General features: G+C 60.5%; 1 protein-coding gene across 1 annotated transcript in view; it reads right to left on the bottom strand.

Annotated features, from left to right (window-relative positions):
- DNMT3A (DNA methyltransferase 3 alpha) overlaps positions 1-16,270 on the bottom strand; it is a 187,211-nt gene that overhangs the window by 22,721 nt on the left and 148,220 nt on the right. The window contains exons 8-17 of the mRNA XM_034766845.1: positions 16,143-16,252; positions 15,553-15,709; positions 14,635-14,784; positions 13,320-13,364; positions 11,478-11,557; positions 3,458-3,570; positions 2,872-3,055; positions 2,149-2,233; positions 845-990; positions 33-123 (exon numbers count right to left, since the gene is read on the bottom strand). Of these exons, the coding sequence (XP_034622736.1) occupies positions 33-123; positions 845-990; positions 2,149-2,233; positions 2,872-3,055; positions 3,458-3,570; positions 11,478-11,557; positions 13,320-13,364; positions 14,635-14,784; positions 15,553-15,709; positions 16,143-16,252 (1,161 nt within the window). The remainder of the gene's footprint in view (positions 1-32; positions 124-844; positions 991-2,148; positions 2,234-2,871; positions 3,056-3,457; positions 3,571-11,477; positions 11,558-13,319; positions 13,365-14,634; positions 14,785-15,552; positions 15,710-16,142; positions 16,253-16,270) is intronic.

The raw sequence follows: 16,270 nt of genomic DNA, 5'->3' as shown, positions 1-16,270 counted from the left end.
GGAGAGCAGGTGTGGCCGGCTCGGACACCTACCGTAAAGACCCTTCCTAGCAGGGTTGACAATGGAGAGGTCATTACACGGGCTCCCTCCAATCACCAGGTCAAAAGGGCCCCATTCCTGTATCTGCAACACAGAGACACGCCAGCGAGTGGTTATGGGGGGCAAAGGAGGCGAGTCTCCCTTGGTATGCGGCGGTGGGGAAACCGAGGCTGGAATATGCACTCCAGTTCTGGGGGCCACATTTTACACAGATGTTGAAAAACTGCAGAGGGGGCAGACAAGAGCCACAAAAATGATTCCAGGGCTGGAGAAGCGGCCCAGGGAGGTGGAGTGAGTGGTATCTCCCACCCGTGTAAGGTCAGAGTGTTGAGGCTGGATTTCCCGCTGACCCAGTGGCGGACCACTCCACCACTGTTAGGGCCCTGGACTGGGACCTGGTGGAGTTGGGTGGACCCGGGTCCCCCTACCCAAGCTGCCACCCCCACTTTGGTGGCAGCCCCCGGATTTGGTAATAGGGCCGTGATGCCTGGAACCTGAGGGCCGCTCTAATGACTGGCCACTAGGCCACGCAGCCCTGCGCTCAAGGACAGACACTGACAATTGAGCTGCACTGTCTTGAGTCCCAGGACAGTCTGACCGACTGTAACGGCGGTGTCACCACGACCACAATCCACCCCAAAGGGTGTGGGGTTTGCATACACCGCCACATGTCCCTTCTGACCTTAAACTCTGTGAATCTAGAAAGGGTTCAGCCCGCTGCCCCGCCGTGAGACGCAGCCGCTGAGTCGGGACGCCTGCCGGGGTAGGGAGGTGAGCGGGGCAGGCGGATGGCAGCCTCACGTACATGTTTCTGGGTGACATTCCGGACGTCGCCGACGTACATGATCTTGCCCTGGTGTCTCACCATCCCCACAGTAATAGAGTCTTCGCAAACCTCAGAAGCGATGTAGCGGTCCACCTGAATGCCCAGGTCCTTCAGCACCAGCAGACCTGCCAGGATACAGAGCAGGGTCAGGTCCGCAACGCAGGACGGCCCTGGGGACAGCACCCCAGGGAGCACTCGCCAGCGGGAACATCCTCCCAAACCAGACACAGCAGGAGACCCCTCAGCGCTAAGCAGCGACTCAGGACCACTGGCCCCTCCGACACAAACCAGAGGAACGCAAGCAGCTGCTTACTGAAGCTTCCTGGTGCAGTCAGGACACTCGTAGCGTCCCTACGGGGAACTGCAGAGGCCACGGATTCAGGGGAACGCCCCCCCCTCCCCCCCGAGCTTGCTCCTTACTCCCAAGGGTGTGGAGAGTTCAAATCTAATTATACAGCCCCCTGCTGGTGACCTGGGCTCACCCCCTTTGAAATACGGCCGGCAGGACAATGGGCCACTTGGAGCTGATTTCAGAGGGCCTGGCCCAGTGGCCTTGGGTCCTCAGCCCCTCCAAATAACCAGGCCAAAAGTGTCTTGAGTTGGGAGCACCCAAAATCAGGGACTTAGTTTGAAACTGTTGGCCACAGTCGATGCAAGATGTTCTACGACAGGGGTCAGCAACCTCTGGCACGCGGCTCGCCAGGGTAAGCCCCCTGGTGGGCCGGGCCAGTTTGCTTACCTGCCGCGTCGGCAGGTTCGGCCGATCGTGGCTCCCACTGGCCGCAGCCAGCACATCCCTCGCCCTCGCAGATTCCTGCAGCCCCCATTGGCCTGGGATGGTGAACCGCAGCCAGTGGGAGCCGCGATTGGCTGAACCTGCTGATGTGGCAGGTAAACAAACTAGCCCGGCCCGCCACCGTGCTTACCCTGGTGAGCCACGTGCCAGAGGTTGCCGACCCCTGTTCTACGATCTCGGGGGCTGCGGGGCCCAGCAGAACTGCGAGAGACAGGTGGAGCAATATCCCGCACTCGGCCAAACACCCGTCCTGCACACTAGGTTTAGAACCCAGGATTGCATTCTGCTACTGAGAACCTACCAGCTGGGTCATGCACTGCCCTGAGGCTAAACCAGAGCGTATCTGCTCCCCCGGGCCCTCTGCATGCGGTGAAGTGAGCTGGGCCGTGCTGGTGGGTCACGGCCGCTGAGGGGCTGGAGTGGGGCGCTGTAAGCATGGAGACGGACAGCAGAGCCCTAATGCCGCTCAGCTACCTCGTTAGCCCACCTGTGGCAATTCCATCGAAGAGAGAGAGCACTCGGATGGGCTTCCTCTTCTCAGCTGGGACCGGTGGATAAACCTTTGGTGGGTCCTTAAAACACACACACAGCGCAGCATGAGAGACGGGGGCACAAGAAATACTCCCCTAGACAGTCTCCTTGGACATGAACTGGGTTCCCAACTCCCGGATGGGTCCCATCCCAGCTCTTACGGGGGGAGCTAACCGCGGCTGGAGCTCCATGCGACGCAGGGACCTCCCCGATGCACTCCCCTAGGAGTGGAGACGCCAGGGGTTGGGCTTGCTGAGCGGGGAACTGACCACTGTCTATACACACACATCGGGGGGAAGCCCAGGGAGGGGGCAGTGCTCGGTAGGCTAACGGACAATGCCAGCACAAGTGGGGTCGCTCTGGCTGGAGAGGAGGTTTCTAACCAGGAGAGGAGGGAGGGCGAAGATGCTTGCTGAGGGACTCCGGAGAGCTCAGGAAGCGACCGACATGACGGTGCTGCCTGCGTTAGCAGGGCTGGACTCGAGGACCCAGGAGGTCCCCATCAGTCCTGCATTCCTGGGATGATCTGGGACCCAAGCATCCAAATGCCGGCAGCCCAGCGACGGCACAGGCAGCCCTGCTGGACGTGTTCAGCCCCGGCCCCTCGGGTGCAGGGCTGGGGGGAGGCTCTGCTCTGCCGAGCCCCCGGGGGAACCGGGCAGCGCTGCCACATACTCACAAATTCTTGGTCATGGTTATTGGCGAAGAACATCTGGAGGCGGGAGGGCCAGTCATCTCTTCGCCTCAGCAGCCCGTAGATGCCCTTGTGGCCACACATGTAGCAGTTCCAGGGGTCCTCTTTGATAGCTGCCTGGGCTGCACCTGGTCCCACCAGCAGGTCCACGCACTCCACACAGAAGCACCTGAGACCCAGGGGGAAGGGGAGACACTTCAGCCCATGTACTCCCTTGCCTCTGTTCTAGGGAGGCTGGGGGGGGAGGGGGAGGCCCACAGGTCACCAGCAGGGGCCGAGTGCGACCCCTCCCTTGCGGTCCCCTAACTGCAGGGGACAGGACTGTGCTGAGCTGGGAAGGCAACCCACAGGTCCCAGTCTGAGCCCCAGAGGGCTGGGACAGGGTCCTGCATCACCATCCCACGTGTCCCCAAGGCCTCTCCGGTCCCCTCATCACTGACTGGCCTGGCTGTGGAGAGGGAGGGAGAACCAGCTGCAGGGCAGTGGCTGGCTCATGTTCCTGCCCAAGCCCAGATGGAAGCGCAGAGCCGGTGCAGCGGGCTCCCAGCCCGGCTGAGTGTGCCACACCCACCTGCAGCAGTTGTTGTTTCCACACATGAGCACCTCGCGGCCGCCGCAGCAGATCGTACAGTACGATTGGTATCCGTCATCGTCGTACTGGTACGCGCACTCCAGGAAGCAGTTCTGGGGGGCAGCGAGAAGGGTGTGAACGCTGCATCCCCTCCGCACCCCTCCACCCATGGGGACGGCCCACAGCCCAGGCGCAGTGCACGGCACCTGGCCTCGGGGACGCTGCCGCAGAGTACTCCACCCTCGGGCTGCCCTGCCGGACTAGGGAGCAGAACCCCGGCAGCTGCCTGGGCTGGCCTGCTGCAGGGAGCCTGCCTCGAGGGGAAATGCTTCGAGCAGAGGGATACAAGGACCCGGAAATGCTTCAAGGCAGCAAAGGGATGGAAGCCCAGGAGAAGAGGAGGCTACTCACCTGTAACTGGAGGTTCTTCGAGATGAGTGGTCCCTACCTGCATTTCACTGAGGGGTTACGCATGCGTCATGCGCCCGGAGCCGGAGCATTTGAAAGCAGGAGTGTCTGTTGGGCTGCGCACGCGCCCTTGCGTCACCTCATGGTGATAACGGGCGGGGCAGAGCGACCACGCCCTCAGTTCCTCCAACAGGTGCGCAGCAGAGGGGCTGGAGGGCGGGAGGTGGACTCCCGAGGGGAGGGAGGAGCGGAGGACATCCGTGCAGAGTCTCGCACCAAGGTGCAGCAAACTCCGCGCATGTCTGGAAGCGACACGTCAGGGAGGTGTTGCAGCCTACATGTGGGCTCACTCCAAGTCCCGTCAATGGACAGCAGAGTGAAATACATCCCTTGGAAATCCTCTGCGTGGAGATCGCCTGCCCCTTAAGCCTCTCAGCTACTGCAATAAACAGTCTAGGGCAGACATTCTCAAGGACTAGCAACCCCAGGACTCCCATTTTGATTTCAAATTTTTTGGGGACCCTCTGTCCTGCCCCTTCACTGAGGCCCCGCCCCACTCGCTCCATCCCCCACCCTCACTCACTTTCACCAGGCTGGGGCAGGGGTTTGGAGTTCAGGTGGGGTCTCAGGGCTGGGGCAGGGTGTGGGGTGTGGGCTCTGGGAAGGAGTTTGGGTGCAGGAGGGGACTCCGGGTTGGGGACGGGGGTTGGGGTATGTGTGTGGGGGCTCAGGGCTGGGTGTGCGGGATGCGGGCTCTGGAAAGGAGTTTGGGTGCGGGAGGGGACTCCGGGATGGGGAAGGGGGTTAGGGTGCAGGAGGGGGCTCAGGGCTGGGGTTAGGATGTGTGGGGGGCTTCAGGGCTGGGGCAGGGGTTGGGGTGTGGGGGAGTGTGGGTTCTGGGAAGGAGCTTGGGTGTGGGAGGGGACTCCAGGCAGGGGACGGGGGTTGGGGTGTGTGTGGGGGGACTCTGGGCTGGGGAAGGCGGTTGGGGTGCAGGTGGGGTCTCAGGGCTGGGGGTGGGGTGTGTGGAGGGCGGGTGGGGGGTAGGGGTTTGGGGGGGGGGGGGGACTCTGGGCTGGGGAAGGGGGTTGGAGGGTGAGAGAGGGTTTGGGGTGCGGGACTTACCACAGGTCCCAGGAAGCAGACGCCAGGTCCCCGCAACCCCTAGATGCATGGGAAGCCAGGGAGGCTCTGTGCGCTGCTCTCGTGCCCACACCCGCCGCCCCCACAGCTCCCATTGGTCATGGTTCCTGGCTTATGGGAGCTGCGTAGCCGGCACTCGGGCGGGGGCAGCGCGCAGAGCCTCCCTGGCCGCCCATGAGCCTAGGGGCCGCAAGGAGCTGGCGGCCGCTTCCGGGCAGGTAGGGAGCCTGCCTTAGCCCCAGGCCCCCGATGAGCTGGGAAGGAGGTTGAGGAGTTGATCAGTGGGGCCTGCAGACTCCCTGGATCCCAGTTTGAGAAACGCTGGTCTAGGGGACCTCCCGATAGGTCTCGTCCTCGGCAGGTAGAAGGTCAGAGCCCTGCGGACGTCGAGGGAGTGAAGGTGCTGCTTCTCTGCCAAGGCGTGAGGCTTTGGGAGGAAAGCAGGTGAGTGTTCGGGGTGGTTGAGATGAAACTGAGCTGTGACCTTGGGTAGAAACTTGGGGTGCAGGCGTAGGAAGACTTTGTCCTTATGGAACGTGGTGAAAGAGGGGGTCCCCCATCATGGCCCCCAGTTCGCCTACCCTTCTCGCCGAAGTGACAGCCACTAGGAAGTGACTTTCATGGAAAGGAGGGACACAGAGCATGAAGCCAGAGGCTTGAAGGGCGGTTTCATTAATGCCGCTAGAACGAGGTTGAGGTCCCACTGGGGGGTGATCGGCTGTATGGGTGGGAAAGTCCTGAAGAGACCTTTCCAAAACTTGGTAGTCAACGGATGTGTAAATACGGCGTGTGCTTCCATGGGGCGGTGGAAGGCGCTGATCATCACTACATGAACCTCGAGAGAACTGAGGGCGAGCCCTGACGTCTTCAAGGACAGGAGGTTGTCCAAAAAAAAGAGAAATGCCCACTTCCTCAGGGGAAAGACCTTTTGCTGGGACCAAAAGGCCAAGTGATTCCCCTTGGCCCAACAGGAACACCTGGTGGACTCCTTCCTGCTGCTCGAAAGGCTATCATGCCCCACCGACGAACACTCCCGTTCTAGAGAAGATGCCCATCCAAATACCAGCTCTGAGGTGAAGTGCCTGTGGACCGGGATGTCTGATCCTGCTGTTGTGTTGTGGGTAGGGGAAGTGAGGGACGGGCCGACAGAAGGAGAAGGTTGGGAAACCAAAACTGGGGTGGCCAGAACGGGCCTCTCCTGCCTGATCTTGTGGAAGACTGGTGGGAGAAGTGGAAGAGGGGGAGGAGTAGTTGATCTGGTCTGACCAGTGGAGGACGAGGCATTGCCTTGAGCAGTACGTGCTGCATGTTGTTGTTGCTGTGGAAGGCAAAGAGGTCTCTGGTGGGAGTCCCCCACTGGCTGAAGATGTTGTTTACTACAGAGTTGTGCAGCTCCCACTCACAATCGGAGATGAATCTTCGGCTGGGAGTCTGCAATCACGTTCTGAATCCCCAGAAGATAGGCTGCCAACAACAGGTTCTTGTGGGCAATGCACCAATCTCACAGTCTGACCGCTTCTGCGCACAGACCTCCTGCCCCCTGGTCTGTGATGTAATAGATGGTGGTGGTGGTGGTGTCCGACACGATGAGAACATGATGCGAGCGAATGGATGGGAGAAATGCTTGACATGCTCGCCATACCGCCCGGAGTTCCAGAAGGTTGAGGTGCATCCTGAATTCCTGAGGGGTCCATGTCCCTTGCGTCGTGTGATGGGCCATGTGCGCTCCCCACCCTGTGAGGGATGTGTCCTGTCCAGGGAGGATGGGGATCCCTGTACAGACCTGCCGCGGGTCCATTCACCACTGGAGGGAAGAGAACACCTCGGGGGGGACTGACAGCATAAAGCCTGTGACACATAGTGTGTGTATCGTGGGGTAGGTACAACCCGTCACGGGGTGTCAGGTCACATATAGTCAGAAGAAAGGGAAAGGAAGTGCTGCAGCCAGATAGGTCCTACGCTGGTGACCCTGACCATAAAATGTTGTGGTACGGCCTAGTGGCTGGAGTCACCCCTCCCCATGGGGCTGCATGGCTCAGTGGCCAGCGTCAATAGAGCGACCCTTCCTTACAGGGCTGTGTGGCCTACTGGCTGGAGTCAATAAGGCTGCCCACCTCTGAGGAGCTGTGTGGCCTTTTGGCCCATTGGGGAAGTGGATGTGGGTGTGTGGTGCCTGGGGAAGGGCAACCTGGGCCCTCCCTGCTCCTCTGAGTCCCAGCCCAGCAGGGGCGACTCTATGTTTTTTGCCGCCCCAATCACGGCAGGCAGGCGGCTTTCGGCGGCATGCCTGCGGGAGGTCCGCCAGTGCTGCGCCTTCGGCGTCCCCGCCGCCTAATTGCCCCCGGACCGGCGGACCTCCTGCAGCCATGCTGCCGAAGGCAGCCTGACCACCGCCCTCACAGCGACCGGCAGGCTGACCGCCGCGGCTTGCCGCCCCAGGCACGCGCTTGCTGCGCTGGTGCCTGGAGCCGCCCCTGCAGCCCAGGGCCCTGGCAGTGGCGAAGGTACTCACCACTGAGTCAGCGGGGATCCACCCAAAACACAGTGACCTGTTGTCCGGTTCTCCAACCGGAGCAATGACTAAATCCCCAGGGCTGCTTCACACCCTGTCTTCTTCAGCGGTGGTCCATGGGTCCCCTGGGTCTCTGGGGTCCTCGGCCGGTGCAGCTCCTGATGGCTCCCTTCTCTGGATTCCACAGGCAGCCTGGAATCCGTCTGGGGCTCGGCGCACCTTGGCTCTGTGGTTTGGGCCGGCAGCAGCTCCCAGGAGAGAGCCTGCAATCTGCACCCTTCCCGTTCAGCAGTCTGCCTCGACTGAGCAGAACTGCGTCTTTTATATCTTGCCAACAGGCTGAACATGCCCAGCAGGGGCGAAGGGGCAGTGCGCAGTTAACCCTTTCTGGGCCAGGGTGCGGTAGGTACACCCCATCACAGTGAGTAAACCCTCTGGAGCGACATCTGCAGACAGTGAAGGTGGAGGTGAGTGAAGGCAGTGATATAGGTACAGGATGCCATGTGGCCAAGGAGGGATAAGCAAGTCCTGACCGGGACAGAGGGACTGTTGACTATCCTGTCAATGAGTCCCTGCAGAGGCTGGAACCTGTCCCTTGCTAGGTAAGCTCTGGCTGTGACCGAGTTGATGGAGGCTCCTATGAAGTCTTGGGGCTGTGTGGGAATCAAAATTGATTTTTCGACGTTGACATTGACTCCCAGGGAGGAAAGGAGTCTGAGCAACATGGAGGTCGAGATTCGAGCCTCGTCTCCGGATCGCGCTGCTAGTCGAGATGGGGAATATCAGGACCCCAGAGGTGGGCTGCTACGATAGAGAAAATTTTGGTGAAGACTTGGGGAGCAGTGGTGAGTCCAAATGGCAGAACCCTGTACTGAAAATGCTGAGGGCCTACCATGAACCTCAGGAATTTTCTGTGGGTTGGATGAATGTCTACGAGACAATAGGTGTCCTGCATATCGAGAGCCATAAAGCACATGCCTTTTTCTAGCGACAGCATGATGGCCGCTAAAGCGACCATACGAAACGGGCTAGCGGGTGAAGCGGTTGAGGCAACGGAGATCCAGGATTGGTCTCCAGCTGCCACTCTTCTTGGGTACCAGGAAGTAAGTGCAATAGAACCCCATGCCTCGATAGCTTGGGGGAACGTGCTCTCTCACTCCCCTTTGCCGTAAGGGGTCACTTCTAAGGCAAGGATGCTGTCGTGAGAGTGGTCCCTGAGGAGGGATTGGGGTGGGGGATGTGGATGAGGTAGCGTGCTGAATTTGATTGTATAGCCATGGCCCTTGGCATCCAGGACCCACTTGTCTGATGTTATTGCACTCCAAGCTGGTAAGAAGAGTGCTAGATTCACCCGAAGGGGAGGGGTTGGTTGCACGGTGGTTGACACTCAGAAATATTGTTTCTGAGAGGTTTGAATGTGAGATGCTGAAGTCTGGGAAGGGGGCCTGGAGGTGGGGATCACTGGGTCTTCTGGCACTTTCGAGGAGGTTTGTATGGTCTCTGGTGGAAGAACTGAGGAGTTCTGAGTAGGTGGTGGGTGGTAGAAGTTACCAGATACCCAGCGATCGAAGTGTGATTCTGGAATCCTCGAGGGAGGGGAGGGAATTTTCAGTCTTCAGATTCAACCAGTGCGACTCATCGAACGGGAGCTCCTCGATGGTAGTTTGCACCTCCCTGGGGAAACCAGATGTGCGGAGCCACGATTCCCTCCGCATGACAATGCCCGTGGCCATGGAGTGTGACGAGGATCCAGACGGTCTTGAGCTGACTGTAGCGCCGTTTGTCCTCCTCCAGGATAGACTGGAATCATACTTGACCTTGCTGAGGCGCCTTTCAGTAAAGTCCTCCAACTTTCCTAGTTGAGGGAGTCAGATTTGGCCAGCAAGGCCTGGGTAGTTTGAAATTAGAGCCTAGCTCAAGAGAAGACCTGGAGCCCCAGAAGGTCTAAGCATTTGCCCTCCTTATCTGACGGGGTGGAGCATGGGTGTTGCTGTCTGGACTGTTCCGTTGCTGCTTGCACCATGAGGGAACTGGGTGGGGGGGGTGAGAAAAGGAACTCCAACCCCTTGGCCGGTACGTAGCATCTCTTCCCTGCCCTCTGTGAGGTAGGTGTGCAAGTGGTCAGGGTAGGTCAAACAGTTTGAGCTGGTTGGAGAATGGTACCATTGATTGGCAGAGCAACCCTGCTCGGCACCGAGGAATGAAGGGTGTCCAGGACCTGGTGCTGCTTGTCTCGTACTCCCGCCAGTGGAATATGAAGGCTGTCTGCCACTCTTCATGGGAGTTCTGGGAACTGCCAAAAGTCATCTGGAGGTGAGGTGGAGTGAGGTTACTGCAGCGGCTAGAGAGGACGATGGGAAATGTTCTTGCTCTGGCAGTACTGGTGGAACCGGACTGAGCAGTTCGTCCCCCACAACCGCTTCAGAGTACCTGCCCAAGGGCTCCCTGAGCAGGGATAGGGGTGAAGACCTTGTGCTCTGTCGGAATCCTCCCATGATGAGAACTCAGATCTCGGTTCCAATGGTGGTACCGTTGGAGCCGATGGAAGTGTGAAAACCGTAGAGTCGCAGCATGACTTGACTGCGGTAAGTCCTGGATTGGAGATCGGACCTCCCTAGGTGCGGAGGGTAGAGGAAGGCATGGAGATCTCAGTTCTCCTAAGGCAAAACAGTTCATGTGGTTCTGGTGCTTCCTCCAATCCCCCCGGTGTTAACGGTACTTGTTCCGCAGCCAGAACCGGCACTGCAGTGGAGAACTGTCCCGGAGTCGATGGAGCCCTTGTCTTAAGGGAGGCCGACACTGAGCGCGTACATGACTGGGGGCTCGGTGCCAGCAGATCTGCTGGTCTGCATGATTTTTTGGCATGCTTGTGCACCTTGGAACGCCCCGCTTCTCCGTGGCTGGTACTTGTGGAAGGCGCATCGTCCTTCTTAGGCTTGGAGGAAGAATTACTGTCATGCTTATCATAGCAGATTAGGGTTGGAAGAGACCTCCGGAGGCCATTTAATGCAACCCCCTGCTCAAAGCAGGACCAGGTTCCCTGCCTCCCAGCTAGGCCCTGGCACATGGTCCATAGCAGTGGTGCCGGTGGAGCAGGACTCTGTCTCCATAGCTGGTGGCGCACTCCTGGGTTTCTCAGGCCAATGTACGGGGCAGTTCCCCGGCCTGGTTCCAATTAAGGACTCATGGCGACCTTCTTGAGGCGGAGAGCCTGGCCTTCTCGGGTACGGCGTGGGAAGGACTGGCAGATACGGCACCTGGATGCAATGTGGGCCTCTCCCAAGCAGCAACGGCACCACTGCTGCTTGTCGCTGACCGAGAAGGAACACGGGCAGGAGGTGCAGATCTTGAATCCTGGCATCTTTGTTACAATCCACTTTCTGCCTGTGGGTGCTGGGGAGCGGGAACCGTTAAACAGACTCCACAAAGGCCTCAGTCCTACTAAAATTATTCCTAAAAACGACACTATGTTAAAAACAGCAAAAACTGGAAGCAAACGCTCTACAATTCTCAACGGTTATTTTCCAGTAGGTCAGAGACGAGAGGACACTAGCAGCTCTGGCCCGGACCATGCAGCGGTGAGAAGGAACTGGAGACGCGGTTGGTCCGCCCCACCCTTTATCACCTCGGATGAACCATGAGGTGAAGCCAGGGCGCATGCGCTGACCCACAGACACTTCTACTTGCACACGTGCGACCTCTCAGCAGAATGCAGTAGGGACCATCACTCGAAGAAGGTGCCCACACGGGGGGAGAGAGGCCTCATGTTAGCTTGGGAGGCCCAGGTGGCACTGGCCTCGCTGCAGCTGAGGCCTGAAGCTCGGGTCTCGCCCCTCTGCAGTGCAGAACTGGACGATCAAAGTACCCATGCGGCTTTGCTCATGTCTGGCCTGGAACGTCCAGGGAGGCTGGGGGCCAGGCCAGCCTAGAGACAAGAAGGCTCCCCCCACTCCATACCTTGCAGTTTTGGCACATTCCTCCGATAAATAGAGGGTGTTCCAGGGTAACGTTGAGGCTTCCACAAGAAATGCAGATATCTGGGGATGGGGAGAGTAGAAAAGGCAAGTGTGTTATATACAATGGGGGCTTCTCAGCCTCACCTCCACCCCCTCTCCCTCACTCTGTGCCCCAACTACCTGGTCCCGAGCACCCCAAGCTCCCAGGAACCATCCCCATGCTGCACTGCCAGCATGGCTTCCCAGCTGAGTCAGTGGGAGCCCCGGCAGACTCCACACCCACTAGCCACAAGGGGAGTCCGGAAGGCCACACACGTTAAGGCTAGGAAGGGTCATTCGATGTCCTGCATCATACCGGGCAGAGACTCCAGCCGGCGATTCCTGCCTCCAGCCCACAAGCTCCGGCAGAGTTAGAGCGCATCCGTTCCATAGACCCCCAGGCCGAAGCTAAAGCATTCAAGTGACGGCGAATTCCCCACAGCCGCTGGCGACTTGCTCCAGTGGTTCATTACCCTCCTCTCCCTGTTAAAACTCTGCTCCATATTCCTAGCCTGGATTCAGTTTCCAGCCACTGGGTCTTGTTCTGCCTTTGCGAGATGAACGAGCCGTCGGCCCCATGCAGAGGCAGAAGCAAGTCTCATACCCTTCTTTCGGGTCAACTAAACAAGCGTCGCAGCGTGCAAGGCCGGAAAGGCCCGTTCGATCACCCCGCCCGACGTCAGCGTACCCAAGGCCACTGTACGCCAGCCAGTTACCCCTGTAATGTGTGTTTGGCTAATGCATCGGCCAGCAAGGCAGCCAGTCTGCACTTAGAGATGCCAAGTGGTGGAGAATCCGCCACTGCCCTTGGGAGTGTCGTGTCCGCCCCGGGTTAATCCCACGCATTGTTACAGATTTCGCGTTTGAATGGTCTGGCTCCAGCTCCCAACCTCTGGCTCTCAGCTGCCTGTCTCCGCTAGAGGAAAGCCCTCTAGGACATGGGGAGTTCTCCCTGGGACAGCACTTACACACTGTCCCCAAGTCACCTCTCCATCTTCTCCCTGGTCAGCTAAACAGACAGCGCTCCGAGTCTCTGGCTGGAGGGTGTTTACTCCAGCCCTGGCCGCCTGCTTTGGGCGGCTCCTTTCTGCACCCTTTTAAAAATGTGACCCCCAGAACGGGACACTGAATTCCAGCAGTGTCTCCCCAACGTTGTGTAGAGAGGGAAGATCTCTGGGCTCACAGCCAAGGCTTGCTAACGCATCACACCGGGAGCTCATATTCAGTTGCTTGTGCACTGAGACTCCATATCATTTCCGGGCACTGACGGCCCCCACTCTGTGCACATGGCCTGCGCCCCTGGCTCCTATCCGGGGAACCTGGCATTGCCTGTATTGCACACGCTGTGTTACCCAGCAATCCCGCTTGCTAGTTACCCCCTGCCAATGGCTGCGTCATCCCCTAACTTCACCAGCAAGGACCTGAGACTTTCGTTCAGACCAGTGCTGACGACACTGAGTAGCATGGAGCCAACCGCCTTCTAGTCCAGTCTCTAACCACATCTCTGTGCCACCTGCCTCAGCATTGCTCCCCTGATGATCCCAGCCGGGTGGGAATGCAACACACGCGACCACTCCTGGTAGTGCCCCACGCTGTGTCCCCAGGACAGCCCTTCCGTCCGCCAGGATGGCCACAGCCCGCACCGTTGCATGCCAGTCAGGTGCAAAGCAGGAGGTGTCTCTGCCAACTGGCTCCCTTCCTGCCTCTCCGCCCCCACAGTCCCTCTCTACGGGCAGGACAGCGTGTGGGCAAGGTGGGGCTGAGGCTGACCGACGTCCCTGCTCTAGGGTTGTCACACACTCACCTTCGATGTTCCTGCATTTCTGGCGAACCTCATAAACAAGCCGCTCTGGGGAAGCGAAAGAAGAAGTCAGGCAGGTCACAGGGGGGCCTGGAGGGCGGCTGGGTTACACACAACGGCCCAGGATGCTCTGCGCCGGCCCGGGGGCAGCTCGTAAGGAAAGAGCGGGAGTTTCTACAGGGCCCGAGAGAAGGGTCGTTCCCTAGCCAGGACTCGGCCACTCAACCCTGCCATGGGGCAGGGGGGGAATTCCAGCCCCTTCTCGTCCTGCTCCTGGGGGCGTGGGGTCCTGGCTGCAGAGAAAATGACAGTTTCCCCAGGGATGGGGCAGTGCAAGGGGGGCAGGGACCCTGCTGCCCAGGGAGGAGCAGAAGTGGGACCCGGGCCCTCGTAGGGGTCTGCTCCGGGGCCCATGGGAGATGGGGGGTCTCGGAGCAGTTCCCAGCGGTAGAGGAGCCAGGCCCCTTGTGGGCAGTCTCCGCAGAGACACGAGGGGCGGAATGGGTGTGAAGATGGCACTCAGCCAACGATCAGGGCTGAGACGCTGGCCAGGCCCAGGCTGCACCTGCTCTCTGGGTAGGAGGTTTAGTGCCCAGGGCCGTGGGACGCCAGACGCCAGCGCTACACACAGAGCCAGTGCTGCCCTCCAGCGGCAGGGCAGGGTGTGAGCACGGAGACACAGTGGCTGGTTCTCTCGGTCTCCTCTCCCCTGGGTGGCTGAGGGGAGAGAGGAGCTACTTTGGGGGTCCATTACTCTGCAGCGGGGTGGGAGCCCCCACTTCTCTCCCTTGCCCGGCCAGTGAGAATGAGGATGATGGCCAAGGAGCTCCCAGTCCTGGGAAGGTCTCGGGTGGGGTGTAACCCAAGTCCAGAGGCAGCCCCTGTCCAGGAAAAGCTGGAGCTGCCCTGGGCTTGGGGTTCAAGACCAGATTCCAACTCCCCGAAGGGGCAGGGGTGGGGCCCACAGCGGCCTGGCTCAGGGGGCTCTCCGCAGAGCAAGAGGGGAATTTGGGAGGTAGGCTTGGGCAGCTCTAGTTCTCAGGCTGGCCTGGGGGGATACTAGTGCTCCCCAAGGCCAGCAGACAGAGCCCTGCAGCCTCCCTGGGCCAGTGGGGTGTCTCCGCAAAGGGGCGGGCTCTGCTCTCACGATGCCAGCGGCACCATGGGAAATGCTGTTCTGTAGCGGCAGTGGCGGCTAGCGGGAAGTTGGGCCCTCAGCTGGCCAGCGGAGCTCGGTGCCAGTGGGGGTGAGTGGCCCTGTCTGGGGCCAGCCAGCCACCCCTCCCCAGAGGCCCCCCCTCAGCGGGCGGGCGGCTACCTCGGGTGCGCTCATCTATGATCTCCTTGACCTTGGGCTTCTCCGTTGTGCTTTTCCTTGGTTTTTTGGCTGGCGGAGGCGGGGGGTAAGCGGCTGCTTCTGGCTCCACCCACATCTCCGTGTAAACTTCTTTGTAGGGATTCCGCTCCTCTGCGCCAAGGGAGAGGGATGTGGTTAGAGCGGGCGCAGGAGAACGGCCCGGGCCAGCTCCTCACAGCGGGCACAGGGGAGCTGGGCAAGGCAGTCGGCTGCCAGGCATTTCCCAGCGACACCCGTGGCAGCGTATGCAGCTGGCCCCGAGCCTTTCACCGCTCCCTGACCCCTCCTCCCCGCCACCTGCCTCTCTCTGCCGTCACCTGCCAAGGCCGGGCGCTCCTTGGGGCAGGAGCCGGCTGAGTCCACTGCAGAGCGGGGCCTTAATCCCCACCTGGGGCTTCTCGGCTACCACGCCAGCAGCCACCCCACGAGCTGTGGGTGGGAGGAGAGGCTGGCAGATCACAGGTGGGTGCCGACAGCGGGGAGCTGGGACTGGAAAATGGCTCCCAGTGGCCAGGACCGCTCCTGGCGGGGCTGGGCAGGGCAGGGCTGACGAGTCGAGCTCAAGGAGACGGCCAGGCTGGCAGGGCCGGCCAGCCCCTCTGTGCTGCCCTGAACCTGGCCTTTGAGGCTGCAGAGAGGGACCGCAGTGGCCAGACCCGGTGAGGACAGAGCTTTTGGCGAGAACGGAGCCAGGGACAGGGCACTGCGCCCCTGGTGCTGGGAAATACAGCGTCTCGTTGGCATGCTCGGGAGCTGATGTGCCTGGTGCCACGGATACGCAGGTGAGTCCCACTGCCCCTCCCCGTAGCCCAGTGCCCATTCTGCAGCCTGGCTCCCCCTGCCTGGAGCTGCGCCTGCCCCATCCCACAAGCCCGTTACCTTCTGGTGGCTCCAGGCCTTTGGGACCAGACGGCTGGAAGCCCCCCAGGGCCCACTCGATCATCTGCTTGTTCTGGATCTCCACCGCTTTGGAAGTGTCTGTCTCGTCGTTCTCGGGGCATGCTGGGAAGATCTTCCCCGCTCTGCTGCTGGCCACCTGCACAGCGAGCCCCAGGGTCAGGCCAGTCGCCCACAGCCCAAGAGGGGCCTCCCCTGCCCCTTAGCAAGCCACCGCCACTGCCCTGAGCGGGCGGCAGGCGCCCCGATGAGCAGCGCAGGAGGTGGCGGGGGGCAGAGGAAGCAGCTGCCCACGCAGATAACTGCAGGTCTAACTCCAGGACCCATAGCGCTGCCTAGCTGAATGGATGGGACCGAGGCCAGGGAGCCCTTCCCTGCCTGGGAGTCTCTCTCCGGCCCCCATCGCCGAGCGTCTGAGCGCCTCGCCCTCCGTAATGCGTTCACCCCCCTCGGGCGCCCAGAGACCCTGCGGGACCGGCCCGCGGTCACACTCCTGCAGTCTGGGCCAAGCCAAGGCTGATGGGAGGATGGGCACAAGGACTGCAAGGGGCCCCCTCTCCGGCTGCTCTGACCTGCAGGACCTCGTAGATGGCTTTGCGGTACATCGGCTGCTTGTTGTACGTGGCCTGGTGGAAGGCGTTGGAGAAGGAGCTGAGCGGCAGGAGTTTCTCCACGCAGACCTGTGGGGGGCAGAGATGGG

The sequence above is a fragment of the Trachemys scripta genome, chromosome 3 (assembly GCF_013100865.1).
Source record: "Trachemys scripta elegans isolate TJP31775 chromosome 3, CAS_Tse_1.0, whole genome shotgun sequence".
Classification (NCBI taxonomy): domain Eukaryota; kingdom Metazoa; phylum Chordata; order Testudines; family Emydidae; genus Trachemys; species Trachemys scripta.
The sequence above is the reverse complement of the archived record's forward strand: the minus strand, read 5'-3'. Positions and strand labels throughout refer to the sequence as shown.